We start from the raw sequence: 17,756 nt of genomic DNA on the forward strand, positions 1-17,756 counted from the left end.
CGGCATTGCTTGGGTCGAGTAAGGAACCCCGGGGGGATTAAAAAAAATAAATTGGTAGTAGCGAGGTGGGTGGGGGGGAAGCGAAACAACAATAGGCAGTTTAGGTGGAGCGAGAAAAAAAAAGTGGTAGTAGGCAGACTTGAACCCGTAATGCGAAGGAGAAAAAAAAAAAAATGTGACATCGTCCAACCAGAAAGTTTTAACGTTGAAATTAAGCAAAGTCAATCCAACCGATACGATGACTTGCAAAAATGGCGATGCAACAACCCCCCCCCCAAAGAAAACGACCCCTACTTGTAAAAAACTGCCCAGTTAAGGGTGGAGGAATTAATGATTTTGGCCAATTTTTCGATATTTTTTGTCCGAAGGGTCGAGCTTTAAAACGATACCGGTCTCGTGAGGATCCGTCGCCTCTGTTGAACGTTTTTGTGAGACATACAAACACATACATTTTGCTCTCTATATATATACTAGCGAGGGGTACCCAGCGTTGCCCGGGTGTTTGGAGGTGTGTGTGGAAACTCCAGGGGTGGGGGTGGGTTAAAAAAAAAAAAGTAAGTATGAGGATCGAACCCGAACCCTTGAGGCAAAGTTGTAAATTAAAGTGTGAAAAAAAAAACGTGCGACATTAACCATTGCCCCACCGTGACATGCTAACGGAAACACGTTTGAATTTATTTAATTACTTGGATTTAGCAGGTGCACGTTTTAATGACTTAATGAGGGCAAGTTTGACTGCGGGATTTCATTTACTGCTAAACGCTTTTTTTTTCCCCCCCCCAAGATGTTATAGGAAAAAGACTAACCCACATGCGGCGAGCGACAAATGTAGAATATTTATCTTCCCGAAATCGAGCAAATTAAATAGACAGGCGAGCTTCGATGTTAACTGTGAGATATTACGATTTATATGTGATATAAAAAGTTTTAAAAAGTTGTGAAGCGAGCGACCGCTTCTCTGAAAAAAGTCTTTTGTTGACATACAGAAAAAGCGAACATACATACATACATTTTCGCTTTTATATTTATAGAAGATATAGACTAGTGGGGGTACGCAGCGTTGCTTGGGTGTTTGTAAGTGTAAAAGAAAAAAAAAACGTGTTTCGAACACGTGACGAACCTGACGACGCAAAAGAAAGTGAAAGAAAATGTGAGATCACTGTGATGCTACGAGGCCATAGGAAGTGAAAAGCGTTGAAATTTATCGATGTCAAATCAAAAAGTTGACTTGCAGAAACAAACGTTGGCTATAGGCCAGTTCAGCTTTCCACCATTTCAAGTTCCCCACGATGTTGGGGAAAACCAGCTCCCCACAAAAAGGGAGTATCCAAATGAATAGCAATTGTCTGATATGAGGATTTCTCCCAGATTGATCAAAGCTGATTGCTTTCTGAACATTCACTTTCAATTAAGTTTTGCTTTTATATGAAAAAGCCAAACAAACACGCGAGAGGAAGGAATAGCGTGAATCTTATAAAAGTCGATGCAAATAAATGTAGATACGACCTGCGTTCGCAAATCGTAGATATTATAATCTAGGGAGTATATAAAAAGTTCTAAAGAATAGTAACCCCCCCCACACACACACACATCAAGTACCTCCGCAAAAAAAGCCTTTGCTGGACATATAAAAACACGTGCTGCTGTTTTGTCTTTTATATGTATAGATTAGAATTTTGAAACAAATTATAACCGGCAATTTTTCATACTTTTTCTGAAATGAATGAAAGTGATCATTATATAAAAATGACTTAAAATAAAAAATCAAACTTTCGTAATAAATAAAAATAATCATTAAAATCCCTATTATATAAATATCACTTTGTGTGTGTGTTAGTAAGTTCCTTCCTCTAAAGGTTCCAAAACAGCTGAGCTTATCTTTTGCAAATTTCACATAAAGGTAATTTCTATGTCTGGCAGTGTTCTTAGATATGTTTTGTAGAGAAATTCATCTGATAAGTATCAAAAATTGAAAAAGTCTGATCTGGGTTAGTCTTTCCCTCTTACAGATAAAAAAAAAAAAGCAAACAAGAATTTTTACAGGGGTATATTTTACATTACACTGGCCAAGAGAAATAAAATCTCAGCAAATCATTTCTTCTCAAAAACAAAAAAACAACAGATTTATTGTCATCGGGAGATACAGCTCAGTGTTAGAGTATTCAACTACAGATCGAATGATCCCCTGTTCAAGCCTGGGTGTACCCCATTATTTTATTTTAATTTTTTTCTTATTAATGAATTCAATTTATGATAAAAGGAGAGGTACCATTTAAAATCACCACAAATCATGTCTTTGTTTGCATATTTCAAAACTAAACATTAATCAGAAGTGACTTTTCTAGGGTATTCAATTGATTTGTTGGGTTCACCTTTACCATGAAAATTAAATAACTTCTATAAAATTATCTCATTTAAATCCCTTATTTTTAAGGTATAAATATTAAGTTTTCCTCTTAGCAGGACTTGCAGAAATTACACGAAATGAGAAACATATTTAATCAACAAATAGGTTTTGATAAAGCTGATATTTTTCTGGGTAGCACAAAAAATTAGTTTGTTTTTAGACAGATAACGAATAACACACACTAATTAGGAGTTTATTACCAATTCTATGAAAATAATGTCCATTGTATTTTAAAAATAGAACTGACCCAAATGAGATAAATTAATAAGTACTAATAAATACTCAGAAAATAATATTGTGCTACATAGTTCAATACAACTAATAAAATCACATTGTTAGAGATAATCTTAAATTTACTCCTTCAGTCCAGCACTAGCAGTGTCAGAAATTTCATGAAAATAGTGAATAATTCCACCCCATCTTTCCAAGCTTATAACTCCTCGAAAAATGTAATTCAAGCCCTAATTTTTTTTTTCAATTAAAGGAGCAAGGACCAAGGTTTTATTAAAAAAAAAAAAAAAAAAAAAATGTGTTTTTTTTTTTTAAAAAAAGGTTTTAAACTTCGGACTTTACAGGTAAATTTCTAAAAAAGCGATTTTTTTTTTTGTTTTAAATTTGAATATATTATTTATTGACCTTTTCTCTTCAATTTGTGATATATAAAACTCCCCGACATAATTAATTATTTACTTTTTAATAGACATTTCAAAATGAGAGGCGTGAATTATTCGACCCCCTGTCTTTCCAAGCTTATAACTCCTCGAAAAATGTAATTCAAGCCCTAATTATTTTTTCAATTAAAGGAGCAAGGACCAAGGTTTCATTAAAAAAAAAAAAAGACAAAAAAAAAAACAATGTGTTCTTATAAAATAAGGTTTTAAACTTCGGACTTTACAGGTAAATTTCTAAAAAAGCGATTTTTTTTTTGTTTTAAATTTGAATATATTATTTATTGACCTTTCCTCTTCAATTTGTGATATATAAAACTCCCCGACATAAATTAATTATTTACTTTTTAATAGACATTTCAAAATGGGTGACACTTGAGGGGAGGGGGGCGTGAATTAAAAAAAAAACGTTTGTCTAAAATATTATATTCGGTTTATTGGAAAGAACATAAAATTTCACATTGACCCTGAAAATATCGTAAAAATAGAATCAATAGAAAAATTTTGATAGATTTTTAAAGTTTAAAAATTGAAAAATATTGAGTTCGGAAAATTCATTACTGTTTAAAAAAAAAAAAAAAAAAAAATATTTCTATTACTTTTAAAACAACTGTAATAGTTTATTTTGGAAGTATAATCCATAAAGAAAATAAATAACCCACTTTTAACAGAGAAATTACGAGATTTTTATATTGTATTCGCAGTTTCGTGTTAGGGGTGTCAAAAATTCCTACAAAAATTCTGATACTGCTAGTCCAGCACGTCTTGGTAGACAATGTTCATTTTTATTTTTCACCCTGTTTCTTTCGGATATTCTTTTTTTATGTAATATTTCGCTAACTTCTTTCTTTGGTGAAGAACTGCTGCACATCAAAATTACTACAAGTTTCTTTTCTCACCATTAAAACAACGATCATATATTATTATAATGATATCCGAAAATGATGTTACATCAAAGGGAGGTTACTCATATTATTGTCCAGGGTTGCTAGATTGGCTTTTTTTCAAGGAGTAATGTATGGACTAACTAAAGAAGGAACAAGCACAATATTATATAGATTAACACTCAACTACCCCCCCTCCCCACAAAAATATAAAAGATTCTACTTTTTTGGGCGATTACATGTGGTTAGCCTAAAAATAATTAAAAGATAAAACAAAATAATTAAAAAATTTAGTGGATGGATCAGATTTGCTTATAAATCTCCCCTGTCTGTTAAATGTATGTATGTACGTATGTATGTATGCATGCATATCTTGCAAAAACTTTCAATAGAGGTGACGGATTTTCATCATTTTGAAGTTCGACCCTTCAGACGCCATATCGAAAAATTGGCCAAAAGCATTAATTCCTTCACACTGAGCACTTTTCTACAGCGAGGTGTCTTTTTTTTCGCTTATATTTTCGATTTTCTAGCCTTAATTTGAACCTATGTCACTTTCAGTTTGGCGATGGGCGCAACAGCTAACACGTCACTTTTTTATTTTATTTTCCTCCTTCGCGGTATGGGTTCAGACCTGCCTGCCACCACTTTTTTTTTTTGTAATTTTCCTTCCTTTTTTTTTTTTTTTTTTTTGCACTTGTAATTTTCTTTCCTTTTTTTTTTTGCATTTGTAATTTTCTTTCCTTTTTTTTTTTTGCATTTGTAATTTTCTTTCCTTTTTTTTTTTTGCATTTGTAATTTTCTTTCCTTTTTTTTTTGCATTTGTAATTTTCTTTCCTTTTTTTTTTGCATTTGTAATTTTCTTTCCTTTTTTTTTTTGCATTTGTAATTTTCTTTCCTTTTTTTTTTTGCATTTGTAATTTTCTTTCCTTTTTTTTTTTTGCATTTGTAATTTTCTTTCCTTTTTTTTGCATTTGTAATTTTCTTTCCTTTTTTTTTTGCATTTGTAATTTTCTTTCCTTTTTTTTTTTGCATTTGTAATTTTCTTTCCTTTTTTTTTTTGCATTTGTAATTTTCTTTCCTTTTTTTTTTTTGCATTTGTAATTTTCTTTCCTTTTTTTTTGCATTTGTAATTTTCCTTCCTTTTTTTTTTTTTTTTGCATTTGTAATTTTCCTTCCTTTTTTTTTTTTTGCATTTGTAATTTTCTTTCTTTTTTTTTTTTTTTTTGCTCAACACACACCTCCAGACACTCAGGTAACACCAGGCACCCAGGCTAGTTTAACATAAAATGATCTTCCACTTCCATGTCATCCTAGGGTTTTAGGACAGTTAACTATTTTTCTACTTTTACTATGAGAGATAAATTTTGTGCATTATTTTTTTCTCTATTTTTTTTAGGTGATATGAACATGCTAGACGGACGATTACATATCGTAATAAGGTCATACTAGTCAGACTTACTTAGTATTAAAACAATATGTTTGTTAACTGTCCGAATAAGGTAAAATAACCCTAAAAAAATATAATATCGTTTTTAGGGGATGGAGGATAATTTAACTGAGGATGTTAATCTACATACTTCCCAAAATGGTTCGTTCAATTTTATGCAATTGTTTGAGTAAAAACATTTTTTTTTAATTTTTTTTTTTATTACATTTTCACCCCAAACAAGGCAAATTGCCACTTTGCTGTAGGGGGCTACTATCAGGGGCAACAACTACTGGGGTACTATGTAGGGATTTGGGCAGCAAGGTGTCGGTTCACGTTACACTTGAACTTCTGCACGTCAGTAGTGTTGGGGAAGCAGGGACCTGGAATGGAATTCTAGAGTCTAGCGGTTCTGGGGAAGAAACTATTGGAGTAAAAAGATCTTTTACATCTAGGGATCTCTATAGTGTGGGGGTGGGATTTAGCAGCCTGTCGGGTTTGTCGAGGGTGCTCACGTCGTGGGGGCACAAGTGATTGCAGTTCGTCAGAGCATTCACCACTAAAATACTTGTAGAAAAGGCAGAGGGATGCAACATTTCGTCGATGGGACAGAGGCTGAAACTTAGATGCCAGTTCAGGGCCTATCAGGTTTGCGACTCTCTTTTGAACCTTGTCAAGGAGCGAGAGACTAGTAGCAGATGCACCAGCCCAGATGTGGCACCAATACTCCATACATGGGCGAATGGTGGCCTTATAGAGGTACAGGATACTTTCGGGTGTTAGTAGTTTTCTAGCACGGTAGAGAGAGCCCACCTTTCTTGCAGCGGCCCTGGCAATGCCTTCAATGTAATTGTTCCAACTCATGTTTCCTGTGAATGTTAGGCCAAGGAGTTTGAAAGATGGACTCTCAGATAAAGAGTCGTTGGCCATTGCTATGGGTGGTAGAGAGGGTTTCTTGTAATTATTGAATGAAACTAGTTTAGTCTTGGCAACATTGAACGCGACCAACCACTTTTATCCCCATTCCACTACAGATTGGAGGTCTTCCTCTAGTGTTTCTACCATTTCTTTAGAAATGTGTTCATTCGTCTTCCTGTCGTGCCTGCCATAGAGTGTAGTGTCATCAGCATATATATCCATCTCAGAGGCAATTTTGTCGGGGAGGTCATTTATGAATATCAGGAACAATAGAGGTCCAAGGATAGAACCCTGGGGCACCCCCGCATTTATATCATATTGTTTAGATGTACGACCGTCGAGGACAACCTGGATTTTTTTTTTTTTTTAATTACATTTTCACCCCAAACAAGGCACATTGCCACTTTGGTGTAAGGGGATACTATCAGGGGTAACATCTAATGGGGTACTATGTGGGGATTTGGGCAGCAAGATGTCTGTTTACGTTACACTTGAACTTCTGCACGTCAGTACAGTTGGGGAAGTAGGGACCCGGAATGGAATTCCAAAGTCTAGCGATTCTGGGGAAGAAACTACTGGAGTAATAACATCCCGTCCAATTAATTGTAGCCTGAAGAGTGGGTAGATTTTGTTGGTTATTGAAAAAAACAAAAAAAAAAAAAAAAAAAGCTAATAAACAAAAAAAAAAACATGGACTAAATAAAAAAAATAAAAAAAATAAGGCACTTGTGCTTCTTAGGTTTGAAGGATAATTTTTTTGCTTTTATTTCTGAACTAGCAGGGCTACCCGGCGTTGCTCGGGACCATATAAACAATGAAAAAACAAAAGCAGATATTGAACATATGTTTTATTCTTAGGGGAGAGGAATCTTTCATCTCAAGTTTTAGCGTTACAAACAAACATTTGTCTTTTATATATATAGATAAGGACAGGCTTTTTGGGGCCCCCCCTCGAAGATAACTGATCAGTTGACCAACTTCTAGTGGTCCATTTGACGTGAAATTTCGATATTTGTCATCCGGGTGATGGGGCTTCGATATGATACCAAATTTGTCAAGTTTGGTTTCGTCTTTCAAAAGTTTTAGCGTTACAAACAAACATACATACACACAGACGTTTGGCTTTTATATATATAGAAGAAGAAGAAGAAGAAGATTCCAAAGGGAGACAATTCAAGTTCTAAAATTATAATTTTTAATAATTATTTTGATTTATAACAAAAGTTTAGGCACTTCTACAGAATTGGGACGAAATTTTGTAGTCAATAAATGAAATTTTCAGATAAAAAAAAGCAATGGTTTCAACTCATGTTTTTGTCAATTCTAATAATTTACAATGGTAGCTTCCATATTATGCAGTTGAAATTACCTGAATATTATTGAAATATTAAAAAGAACTTTAATCGTGTTAACAAATGAAAACTTGTTGCCATCTTGTTTGAATTGAAACGGAAAATTACCTCTCTTTTGAGCTCTCCTGTGTCTTACAATCGTCTTCATCAAATTCTATTTTTTATTTTCTTCAATAAATAATTTTCTATCTCATCAATTTTCGTAATTTTTTAATATAATCATCTTAAAAAATATAAGGAATATGTAAATACCATTGTTTTCATGTGAAATTCAGTATTATGATTTCTGAAATTTTGTCCTAATAGTGCAGAAGCGCCAAAGTTTAATTTTTTAAAATTCTTACATTTTCATTAAAAAACTTTTAAATGCTTTCATTCATTTCAAAATCTTTTAGACTGTTCATTAAATAGTTTTTTAAAAAAGTCGTACATTTTCAAAACATTTTTTTCTTCAAGTCCTACATTTTTTTTTTTTATTTTTTTTTTTTACACAGTGATCACCACTTATCAAGGCCCGGAAGCCACTCAGGGATAAGGGTTATTGCAAGTACATTACGTTAGTGAGGAGACTTGCTGAAGTGTTTACTTAAGGGGGCGGTTCATTAGGAATTTGTTAACATTGGACTTGGATGTCTTCAAGTTGTAGTCCGGAGGGAAGCAGGCAGACAGAACAGAGTTCCACAGGTGTGCAGTTCTAAGAAAGAAGCTTTATTCATGGAATCCGCATTTTGATTTAGGCACAGATATAGAGTGGGGGAAATTTTTCACAGTCGATTCAGCTAGACGGGTGTTTTTCGTGAAAGATTGGCGAGGGGGGACCAGAGATTGGAGTTCAGACGAGCATCTGCCATGGAAATAACGATAAAACAAGGACAGGCTCGCAACGTCTCTTCTTGTTGTAATTTATTTCAAAATTCTAATTTTTATATAGAAGTTAAAAAATTTTATATTAATTCAATAAATGTTCACATAATGTTTTATTTTGTGTTATTGTTAATTTACTGTTTTGCTTTTCTTTTACTAATATGTTATGTACAACTTTAGCAAGAGATTTCTTGGCCTTCGGGCCATGATCGAAGTGTAGTATCTGTTCTGATACTATGCTTCACGCTTTTGGTTCTCAGTTAGTGGGGGCGAAATCCTTCGTGACTGAGACAATTTTTTTTTATTTTTGTTCCTTTCTCCACATTAAAAAACCACCTTGGTGTCTAACTTTTCCTTTGTGGGGAGGCAAAGTAAATAGGAACTCTTTGAATTGTCTCCCCTTGGAATTCTTAAAAAATGAAAACAAAAAATTTAACCTCCAAACCTAAAATAGACAATGATCTTGTTTGAGTATATTACGAAATTACAGTGGTCAAGTGGGTAACGGCATAGACTGACTACCTGGATGTTTCAAGTTCGAATCCAGTTTGTTCCACAAAAATCACTTTCACTTAAGATATTGGCAACCTTTACACGGTACCTCCTGTATGTAATAATGTCTTTCTAAAAAAAATTCTGAGTAGAAAAATACCTGGGAAACCAATGCCAACAAAAGAATATTTGGATGCATACGATATTATGATTTCACACTAAATAATTTAGATGACTGAAATAGCAATTAACTTAAAAATATCAAATTTCGCGTTAAATTAAAATGACATTTTTCAGAAAGCAAATTATAATTAATTTGGAAATTAAATTAAAAACCAAAGTAATTTTATCCAAAAGTCAAACATTTTAGTTTTAAGTAAAAGAGTCTGTCTGTCTGTGTGTACATTTCCCTACACAATAACTCTGTCAACTTTCAGTCTACAGACTCGAAATTTGATATACTAGGTAGTGAGATTTTGGAAAATCTTTGAAATCAGTTTTCGGCCAGAAATTTGGCTGTTAAGGAGTCAAAGTTCAACGATTTGATCTTTGAGAACTCTACCAAACTTCTCCGACAATTTTAGCTCTAAACACTTGAAATTTTAGATATAGGTTCCTTAGACATGGATCTAACTTAACTTGATTTGAGCCCAAAACAATAAATGTTAAGGGGTCAGAATAGGGGTCAAAGTTAAAAAAAATATATGACCTCTGCAGTCTCTACCAAATTACTCAGACACTTTCTGGTCTAAACATTTGAAATTGACCATAAGGGTATTCAGAGATAGGGCCAGCTTTTTAATCGGTTTGGGTCGAAAATTTTTAGTTACCAATATATAAATGTATGTATGTATGTTTGCATGTCTGCCTAAAACTTTCGACAGAGGCAATGGATTTTACCAAGATCAGTATTGTTTTAAAGTCCGACCTTTCAGACGACAAATATCGAAAAAAATTGCTAAAAACATTAATATCTTCACCTTCAACTGGGAACTTTTCTACAGGGGGGGGGGGGGTCGCTTTTCTCTCTGATATTTTTTAAAGTCATCCTCTCCTTTCGATTATCTAGGCTTAATGTTAAAAAATGTCCCTTCCAGTTTGGCGGTGGTCATAACAGCATAGACGTCATGTTTTTTCCCCATTCTTTTTCTCCTTCGATGTACGGGTTCGAGCCTGCCTTCCTACTACCATTTTGTTTTTGTTTTTTTTTGCTCAACAGACATATCCAAACACCCAGGCAATGTCGGGCTGAAATGCTAGTATATCTATAAAAGTGAACGTGTCTGCGTGTATATTTCCCTACACAATAACTCTGTCAATTTTAAATCTACAGACTGGAAATTTGATATACAGGGTACTGAGATTTGGGAAAATCTTTGTAATCAGTTTTCGGCCAGAAATTTGTCTGTTAAGGAGTCAAAGTTCACCGATTTGACCTTTGAGAACGCTACCAAACTCCTCCACCAATTTTGGGTCTAAACACTTGAAATTTTAGATATAGGTTCCTTGGACATGGATCTAACTTAATAACTTGATTTGAGCCCCAAACAATAAATGTTAAGGGGTCATAATAGGGGTCAAATTAAAAAAAATTGATCGCTTTTTTTTTTTTTTTTTTTTGCTCAACATACACCTTCAAACACCCGGGCAACGCCGGGCTAAAATGCTAGTATATATAATTATTTTCACAGTCAAACAATGTTGCAGCTCACAAGAGCCATGATAGCCAACACACCAGAAGTCCAAGAGTCGAGTTTCGCCCTCATTTGGGTTCATCAGTTAGACATATCCAAACTTGGATTCCTACTTGTGAGAAATTGGCTTGGGTTATAGTTGGTTGGATAACTACATCCCTTGTTTACGATGAAGTAGGTTCATTCCATAGTCAGATTTTGTCGCGGTTTGCTTAATTAGTTAATAGACTTTCTTGTGTGTGGTGTGTTTGTTCATGTGGCAGAGTACTTGCCTTGCATGCAGAAGGCCTGGGTTTCAAATCCCTAGTTCAGATATGTCTAACTCATGAGCCCAAGTGAGGGCAAAACTCAAGTCTTGGCCATCATGGCTCTTGTGGGCTGCGATGTTATTTGACTGGAAATAATTATATAATATCTCACGTTCTGAATATAAGTTGAATTCTAAATAAGAACTCTATTCTGTACTTTCACCTAACAATTTAATAAACAAAAACACAGTAAAAATTGAATCGTATTCTGCATAAGTACCCAATAGGTTTTATGCACCTCAACAATTTTCTTTAAAATGATGACCATTAGGTTTTTGACTATGCTGAATAGGAAAATCGCATTTGAATTTTGCAGAGACAAGTAGTTATCAAGATATAAAGACCTGTATTATGCACATGTCTACTTCGCAGAGAAGTAAACTTGTTTATTGCGCATAAAAACGTGGCCGCCAAAGAATTACAGTGCATAATACAGGTCTTTATATCTTGATAACTACTTGTCTCTGCAAAATTTAAATGCGATTTTCCTATTCAACATAGTCGAAAACCTATAAAATACATCATTTTAAAGAAATTGTGGCGGTGGACCTAATGTAAAAAAAAAAATAAATAAATAAATAAAATAATACCTAGGATTTTTTAAACTAAAAAATATAAAAGGGCGCTTCTATAGAATTGGGACGAAATTTTGTAGTTGATAAATGGAGTTTTCAGATAAAAAAAAACAAAAACAAAAAAGAAACAATGGTTTCAACTGATTTCTTTTTTTTTTTTTTGTCAATTCTAATAAATTACAATGATAGCTTCAAAATTATGCAGTCGAAATTACCTGAATATTACTGAATTATTAAACAAAACAGGTTTAATCGTGTTAGCAGGTGAAAAACTACCGCCATCGTGTTTAAATCAAAACGGAAAATTACCTCCCTTTTGAATTCTCCTATGTCTTATAATCGTTTACATCAAATTCTATTGTTTTATTTTCTACCTTATCGATTTTCGTAATTTTTTTATATAATCATCTGAGAAATACGTATATACCATTGTTTTCATGGTAAATTCAAAATTACGATTTCCGAAATTTCGTTCCAATATTAGCAAATTTATTTATTATTTATTTTTATTTTGTTGTTGTTGTTGATATATTACTATTTTCGGCACGACAATTAAGTATTGTTTTTGCTACAACCACCAGTCACCACATATTAAAAAAAAAAAAAAAACGATCTGTCGACTTCTATCCTAACAAGCACCGAAAAACAGTTCGTCTCAAATTCTGTAGATGAGCATTTCAGTAGTTTAACATTACAAGCAAATTTAGAAAGCCATTCTTAAGATCGGGAGGGGTGTATGTTGTTTTTGTTTTTTTTTTTTTTTTTTTTTTTTTCAACTCTTATGTTGCATGGACGGAATTCTCCTGAAATAGAAACAATTAATTTGTTTGTGAATTTTAAAATGTACTAGTGTTTGTAGAATCTACAATGTAGATATAATCAAAATAGCAACAAAGATGAGAGCAAACAAAACAAACAACACTTGTCAGACGAGCATCAGCTGATGGGGGCGAGTAGAGATTACTAAAGAGAAAGCGAATATAAAATAAAGATATCAATTAGACATGTTTTTTATGGCATGGACGAACTGTGACTACGTATTAAATTACCGTTTTCACAACTGGCAATTTTGCTCTGGAGACAGATTTCCAAGCAGCAATTCTCTCTTTCTTCTTTTCGGCGGATTCTGGGTTCGCATGTCTCTCAATGTCAGCCATTTTGGCTTGTGTTCATTTTAACTTCCGGTTTTTGGGTTATTTAAAAAAAAAAAAAAAAAAGTGAAAAGGAAAAACCGAAATGAAACGAAACGAAATTTTTAGCAGACGCCCTACATTACAATTCCGTTGTGGGTTTGTTTTCATGTTTTAGACTTTAAAACTTAATCCGATTGTTTTCTTTCAACTTAAAACGAAATAAAAGACAAAAGTAAACGATTAAAAAAAAAAAAAGTGAAAAGGAAAAACCGAAATGAAACGAAACGAAATTTTAGCAGACGCCCTTACAATTCCGTTGTGGGTATGTTTTCAATACTTTAAAACTTAATCCAATTGTTTTCTTTCAACTTAAAACGAAATAAAAGACAAAAGTAAACGATTAAAAAAAAAAGTTACTTACAGACATAAATTATTTTAAAGGAAATAGCGCTGAGAAATTGGTCCAATCAATTTAATTTAGTTTCAGGAATAGCTACTTATTTGTGATCTATTTGCGTTAAAAATAAAGATGATGCTATTTAATAAAATTCCTTTTTAACTTTTGCTTTTTTGTTTACCAAGTCTTGCCGGTGTATACCGAGGAAAAGTCCCTGTTGATTAATACCTACGTAATTCCAGAGTAAATTTAAAACTCCACGTTAATAACAAATAAAGTCTTTACTTTAAAAAAAATATTTTAAAATTTTATATAAAAAATTGTTGGCAGTCTTGCAGTTAAGCTCGGCGAAGTTCGACAACTCTAGAAGGGTCACATCAGTATTTACACCGTTGAATCACGATATTACGAATTATTAAAGTTTTAAAACCTAAAATAAAAAAATATTTCGGTTTGTATTACTGTACACATGGATTCGAAAAAGTTGTCAAAAAACAAATATATAACAAATAAATGTTATCAAAGGCAAGATAAGTTACTTTTCTATCTAACTGGATATGTTTCAGTATTTTTATTTAATGTAATATGTTTATTCAGCTCGAAAAACATACTGTGTTTACCGATGTATTGGAAAATTCAAAATGGCGCCCGACTCTCTCTGTAACACGGTAAGTTTGGGAAAAGGTGCTATAAATATAAAACTAGACAAAATACTGTTAGAAACTCGCTCAATATATATTACCGTGACATAGGTTGACATATATTCAGTGGTTTTTTAATAGTATTTTGTCTAGTTTATTATTTATAACACCTTTTCTCGAACTTACCGTGTTAAAGAGAGAGTCGGGCGCCATTTTGAATTTTCCAATACATCAGTAAACAATGTATGTTTTTCGAGCTGAATAAACATGTTACATTGAATAAAAACACGAAAAATGTATCGAGTTTGGTAGAAAAGTAATTTATCTTGCTTTTGATAACATTTATTTGTTATATATTTGTTTTTTGACAACTTTTTTCGAATCTATGTGTACAATACAAAACCAAATATTTAATTAATATTTAAGAAAAAATATTTAAAAAATTATTTAAATATTTTTATTTTCTTTTATTGCGCACAGCAAAGTTTCACGGTTTTTAAAAAATATTTTAATATTTTTTTAAATTTAATTTGAGGGTAAAACCGTAAAATCACGATATTACGAATTATTAATGTTTTAAAATATTTTTAAAATATTTTTGTAAAATATTTTATTTCAAGTTTTACGCACGCCAAAGTTTAAGTTTTTTTATATTTTGTTTTGTTAAGACAATAAAACTCTTTTTAAAAAATTGTTTCTTTTTCTGTTAAATAAATAGTTATAAATATATAAAAATGTATACTTTGTTGGTTTACTTTATTTGATCTAGTGGTTACTTAAAATTCGTTCGATATCATTTTTTTTTAACAGAATAACAAGATTTGACGGTGTAAATACTGATGTGACCCTTCTAGAGTTGTCGATTATACTTTCATGCTAAATTGTTTTTACTTTTGAATGTTTTTTGGCTGCCGTACACGAGTGAAGCCTCGCGAGCGAAATACTCGTCGGCTCCAATGTTGTACGAAAAGGAAAGAAGTTTGGTGTGTGTGTGTGTGTGTGTGTGTGTGTGTGTGTGTGTGTTTGCTTGATTATTTTTTTATGTTTTTTTTTTTTGGATGGATATATTTGGGGGGGGGGATTATAGTTATAGAAAAATTGGTGCAAGTCCAGATTAGCACTTGTGGCGATAAACAAAAACCTTGTGCTGTCACTACTCTCACACACACACACACGCACGCATGCACTCGTGCGCAAATAAACGAACATTCATTGATTTTAATTTTCCCGCGCATTTGCACAAAAATAAGTTCTAGCAGCGACATAATTTCAAATACGCCCACGCGCTTTTTGTATCGAATTTAATTTCAATCGTCACCAACGCTCGCAATAGTAACACAATAACCTCATGGCTGTAAACGACACTGTCCCTTCCTCTCACCCAATCTTGCTTTTTATGCAGTTTTTCACCCTGTCTCATTTGCATGTGTGCCCTCTGTTTTCTCATGATCTCGCGAGACCACAGTTTATAAAACACCAGGGGCCATCTTTTTTTCTCTTTTCCCACCCAACACTTCCCTGCGACAAGTCCAACCCTCCTCCGTCATGCCACCGGTCACATGCACATTCACGCAATGCACAAATACGCGGACGCTTGCTACTCTGGTGAGTATTAAACTTTTCTGAACGCAACAAAAGCAAAATGGACATATTTCTGGCGGACGTAGGTGAAGACAATACCACATGACAATATCGACCAATGAGAAATTTTAGAAGATTGTTTTTTTAACGCTTTCTCAAACCAAATATCAGCAGCAGCAATCTTGTGCTGGAATCCGAGTCAAATAGTATTTAAATGCAATAAACATTCTTTCTTATAAAAAAACTAGAGTTACCTCCCTTTTCATCTTATTTCCCTTTCCTTACAATTTAAATAAGGCCCTGTCTCATTGGCCAAAGGTGCAGCTCATCGACCAATCACGGCAACCTATTTATTAAGCTGGACTAAAGACTCTCTTTAAACTTCCTCTTTCGTACGAACATTAGTGGAGAAAAGACGTATTATTCCATCTCTCTACTTCTTAACTTGAAAGGAGCCGTGACTGAAGACATTAAAAGAACTTTTTTGGACTTCTTAAAAAGCTGCAAACACAATTGTTTTGCAACCTACATATTTTACGTTCGTATTTTACGTTTGTATTTTACGTTTGTGTTAAATACACTTTCATTGTTCTCCGACTTGTATTTTTCGTGTTTCTTTTTTGTGTGAGTCCAAAGTGTCGGGTCGAAACACAACATTCTCTTTCTCTCTTTTCGCTACGACTTGACACAAGAACATGCCTCTTGTTTTCATTTCATCGTCGTTTTCAAATCTGTCGAAACTATAATTACACATGCCATGCGGACATCCAAAAAAACAACACTTATGCACACACGCACCGATTCCGTACATTTTCTATAAGAATTAACAACAACGGACTACTTTCCTCATGGGACTTTCAAATAAGGCGAACTTTGTCTGTTAAAACAAAAACCTAGAAATAAGGACATTATTTTCACAAAAGATTTTCACCTTCCAATCTTATTATTTTAACGAAGGATTTCATCTAACATGACCTTTTAATCTTAATAATTCCACAAAGGATTTTCACCTAATTTGAATATTCTAACCTCAATGATTTCACAAGAACTCTTACCAATCGAACTTTGCTTGTTCATCTTGTTTTGTTGAAAAATAAATGCAGCACATTTTAAACGAGAAGGTGTCGTTGTGTTTTATTTCTTTTTTTATTATTATTTTGTTTGGGGCAGAGGAATTTAATTTCTCTTAAATTTCTTTTCCCCTACAAATTGGTGACGCCCATTCATGAGATAAAACATGCACATCCTTCCGAAACATACAAATTGGCGGTTATCGCGCACGGCTGTAAGAGAGAAAATATGTCTGCCCTGACCAAGGACAATTTACCCATCTCTCCTTTTTTTCGTTCCAGACTATGAAATTACATCCTTCTAAAACCTACAAACACGAAGCAGCACACAAGTGAGTGTACCTCACACTTTGCCGCAGTTTAAAGAGTTCCACATCACATTATTCTCCCATTTAAACGGGGACCACAGACAACAATCTACAGTGACTACAAAGACCGGCAATTTAAAGGCTTCCAAACCATTTTCGGAATTAAATCAAAGCGAAACAAGCATGGATTTGTCACTTTCAGAAATACCTTCAGTCACATCCCAGTATTTAACCCAGCCAACATCAAATCCTGGTTCATCCAGATCCAAGCTTTATTCGATGTGAAGCGGATAATGTCGCAAAGGACACGATACATTTACCTGGTCGAGAAATTACCTACTGACATCATTGAGGAGGTAATAGATTTACTCGAAACTATACCAGAAGAAAACCCTTGCGACCGGCTGAAGGAAGCAATCCTAAAACGAACTGGCTTATCCAATGAATCGATGCTATGTAACCTCTTTACGCAGGTCGAACTTGGAGACCGCACTCCGTCGCAGTTGTTACGTCATATGCGCACCCTGTTGGGAGAAAACAAGATGTCGGAGAACATAATGAGGAGTTTGTGGCTGGATAAACTACTAGTATCAACAATAAAAATCCTCGCATCAATGGCAGAAGGAACAGAGCCTGACAAACTCGCGGAAATAGCAGACCGGATTCATGAGAACCTCCGGGCATGCCGAGTAAACTCGCTACAACAACAGCCTACGCAATGAAGAGATGAGGAGCTAGCCGAGCTAAAATCAACGGCCGAGAAGCTGTCCAAACAAATACAGGATTTACTGAAAGTAGATCGCCAGCGCTCACATCACAACAGATCGCCCTATAGGCGAAGGAGTACCAGCAGAAGTAGAAGCATGGAATGCGACAAAGCGAATGGACACTGTTTCTACCATAATAAATTCGGCAGTAATGTATGATCTTTAGCGTGGCAGAGAGTGTCCATTTGGATACAACACGTGGAAATAAATGGTAGTTTGAAGAGAGCTATAATTAGCTCGTTGTACTCACGTTCAACCCGAGGCCTAA

The 17,756-nt window shown here is 33.9% G+C and overlaps 2 protein-coding genes across 2 annotated transcripts in view; one reads left to right on the forward strand and one right to left on the reverse strand.

Moving 5' to 3' along the window:
* LOC145259201 (COMM domain-containing protein 8-like) overlaps positions 1-13,076 on the reverse strand; it is a 51,534-nt gene extending 38,458 nt beyond the window's left edge. The window contains exon 1 of the mRNA XM_080117031.1: positions 12,641-13,076. Coding sequence (XP_079973157.1) covers positions 12,641-12,748 — 108 coding nt within the window. The 5' untranslated portion in view covers positions 12,749-13,076. The remainder of the gene's footprint in view (positions 1-12,640) is intronic.
* A 3,938-nt stretch (positions 13,077-17,014) lies between these two features.
* Positions 17,015-17,443, forward strand: LOC145259244 (uncharacterized). The gene has a single exon (XM_080117084.1). The coding sequence runs from the start codon at positions 17,015-17,017 to the stop codon at positions 17,441-17,443; it is 429 nt and encodes a 142-aa protein (XP_079973210.1).
* The last annotated feature ends 313 nt before the right edge of the window (positions 17,444-17,756 follow it).

This window comes from Euprymna scolopes, chromosome 34 (genome assembly GCF_053919585.1).
Source record: "Euprymna scolopes isolate OS-2025 chromosome 34, ASM5391958v1, whole genome shotgun sequence".
NCBI classification, from domain to species: domain Eukaryota; kingdom Metazoa; phylum Mollusca; class Cephalopoda; order Sepiida; family Sepiolidae; genus Euprymna; species Euprymna scolopes.

Bases quoted from the DNA above. Each gene is read 5' to 3' on its own strand.
- LOC145259244 (XM_080117084.1), top strand. From the start codon at position 17,015: ATGTCGCAAAGGACACGATACATTTACCTGGTCGAGAAATTACCTACT.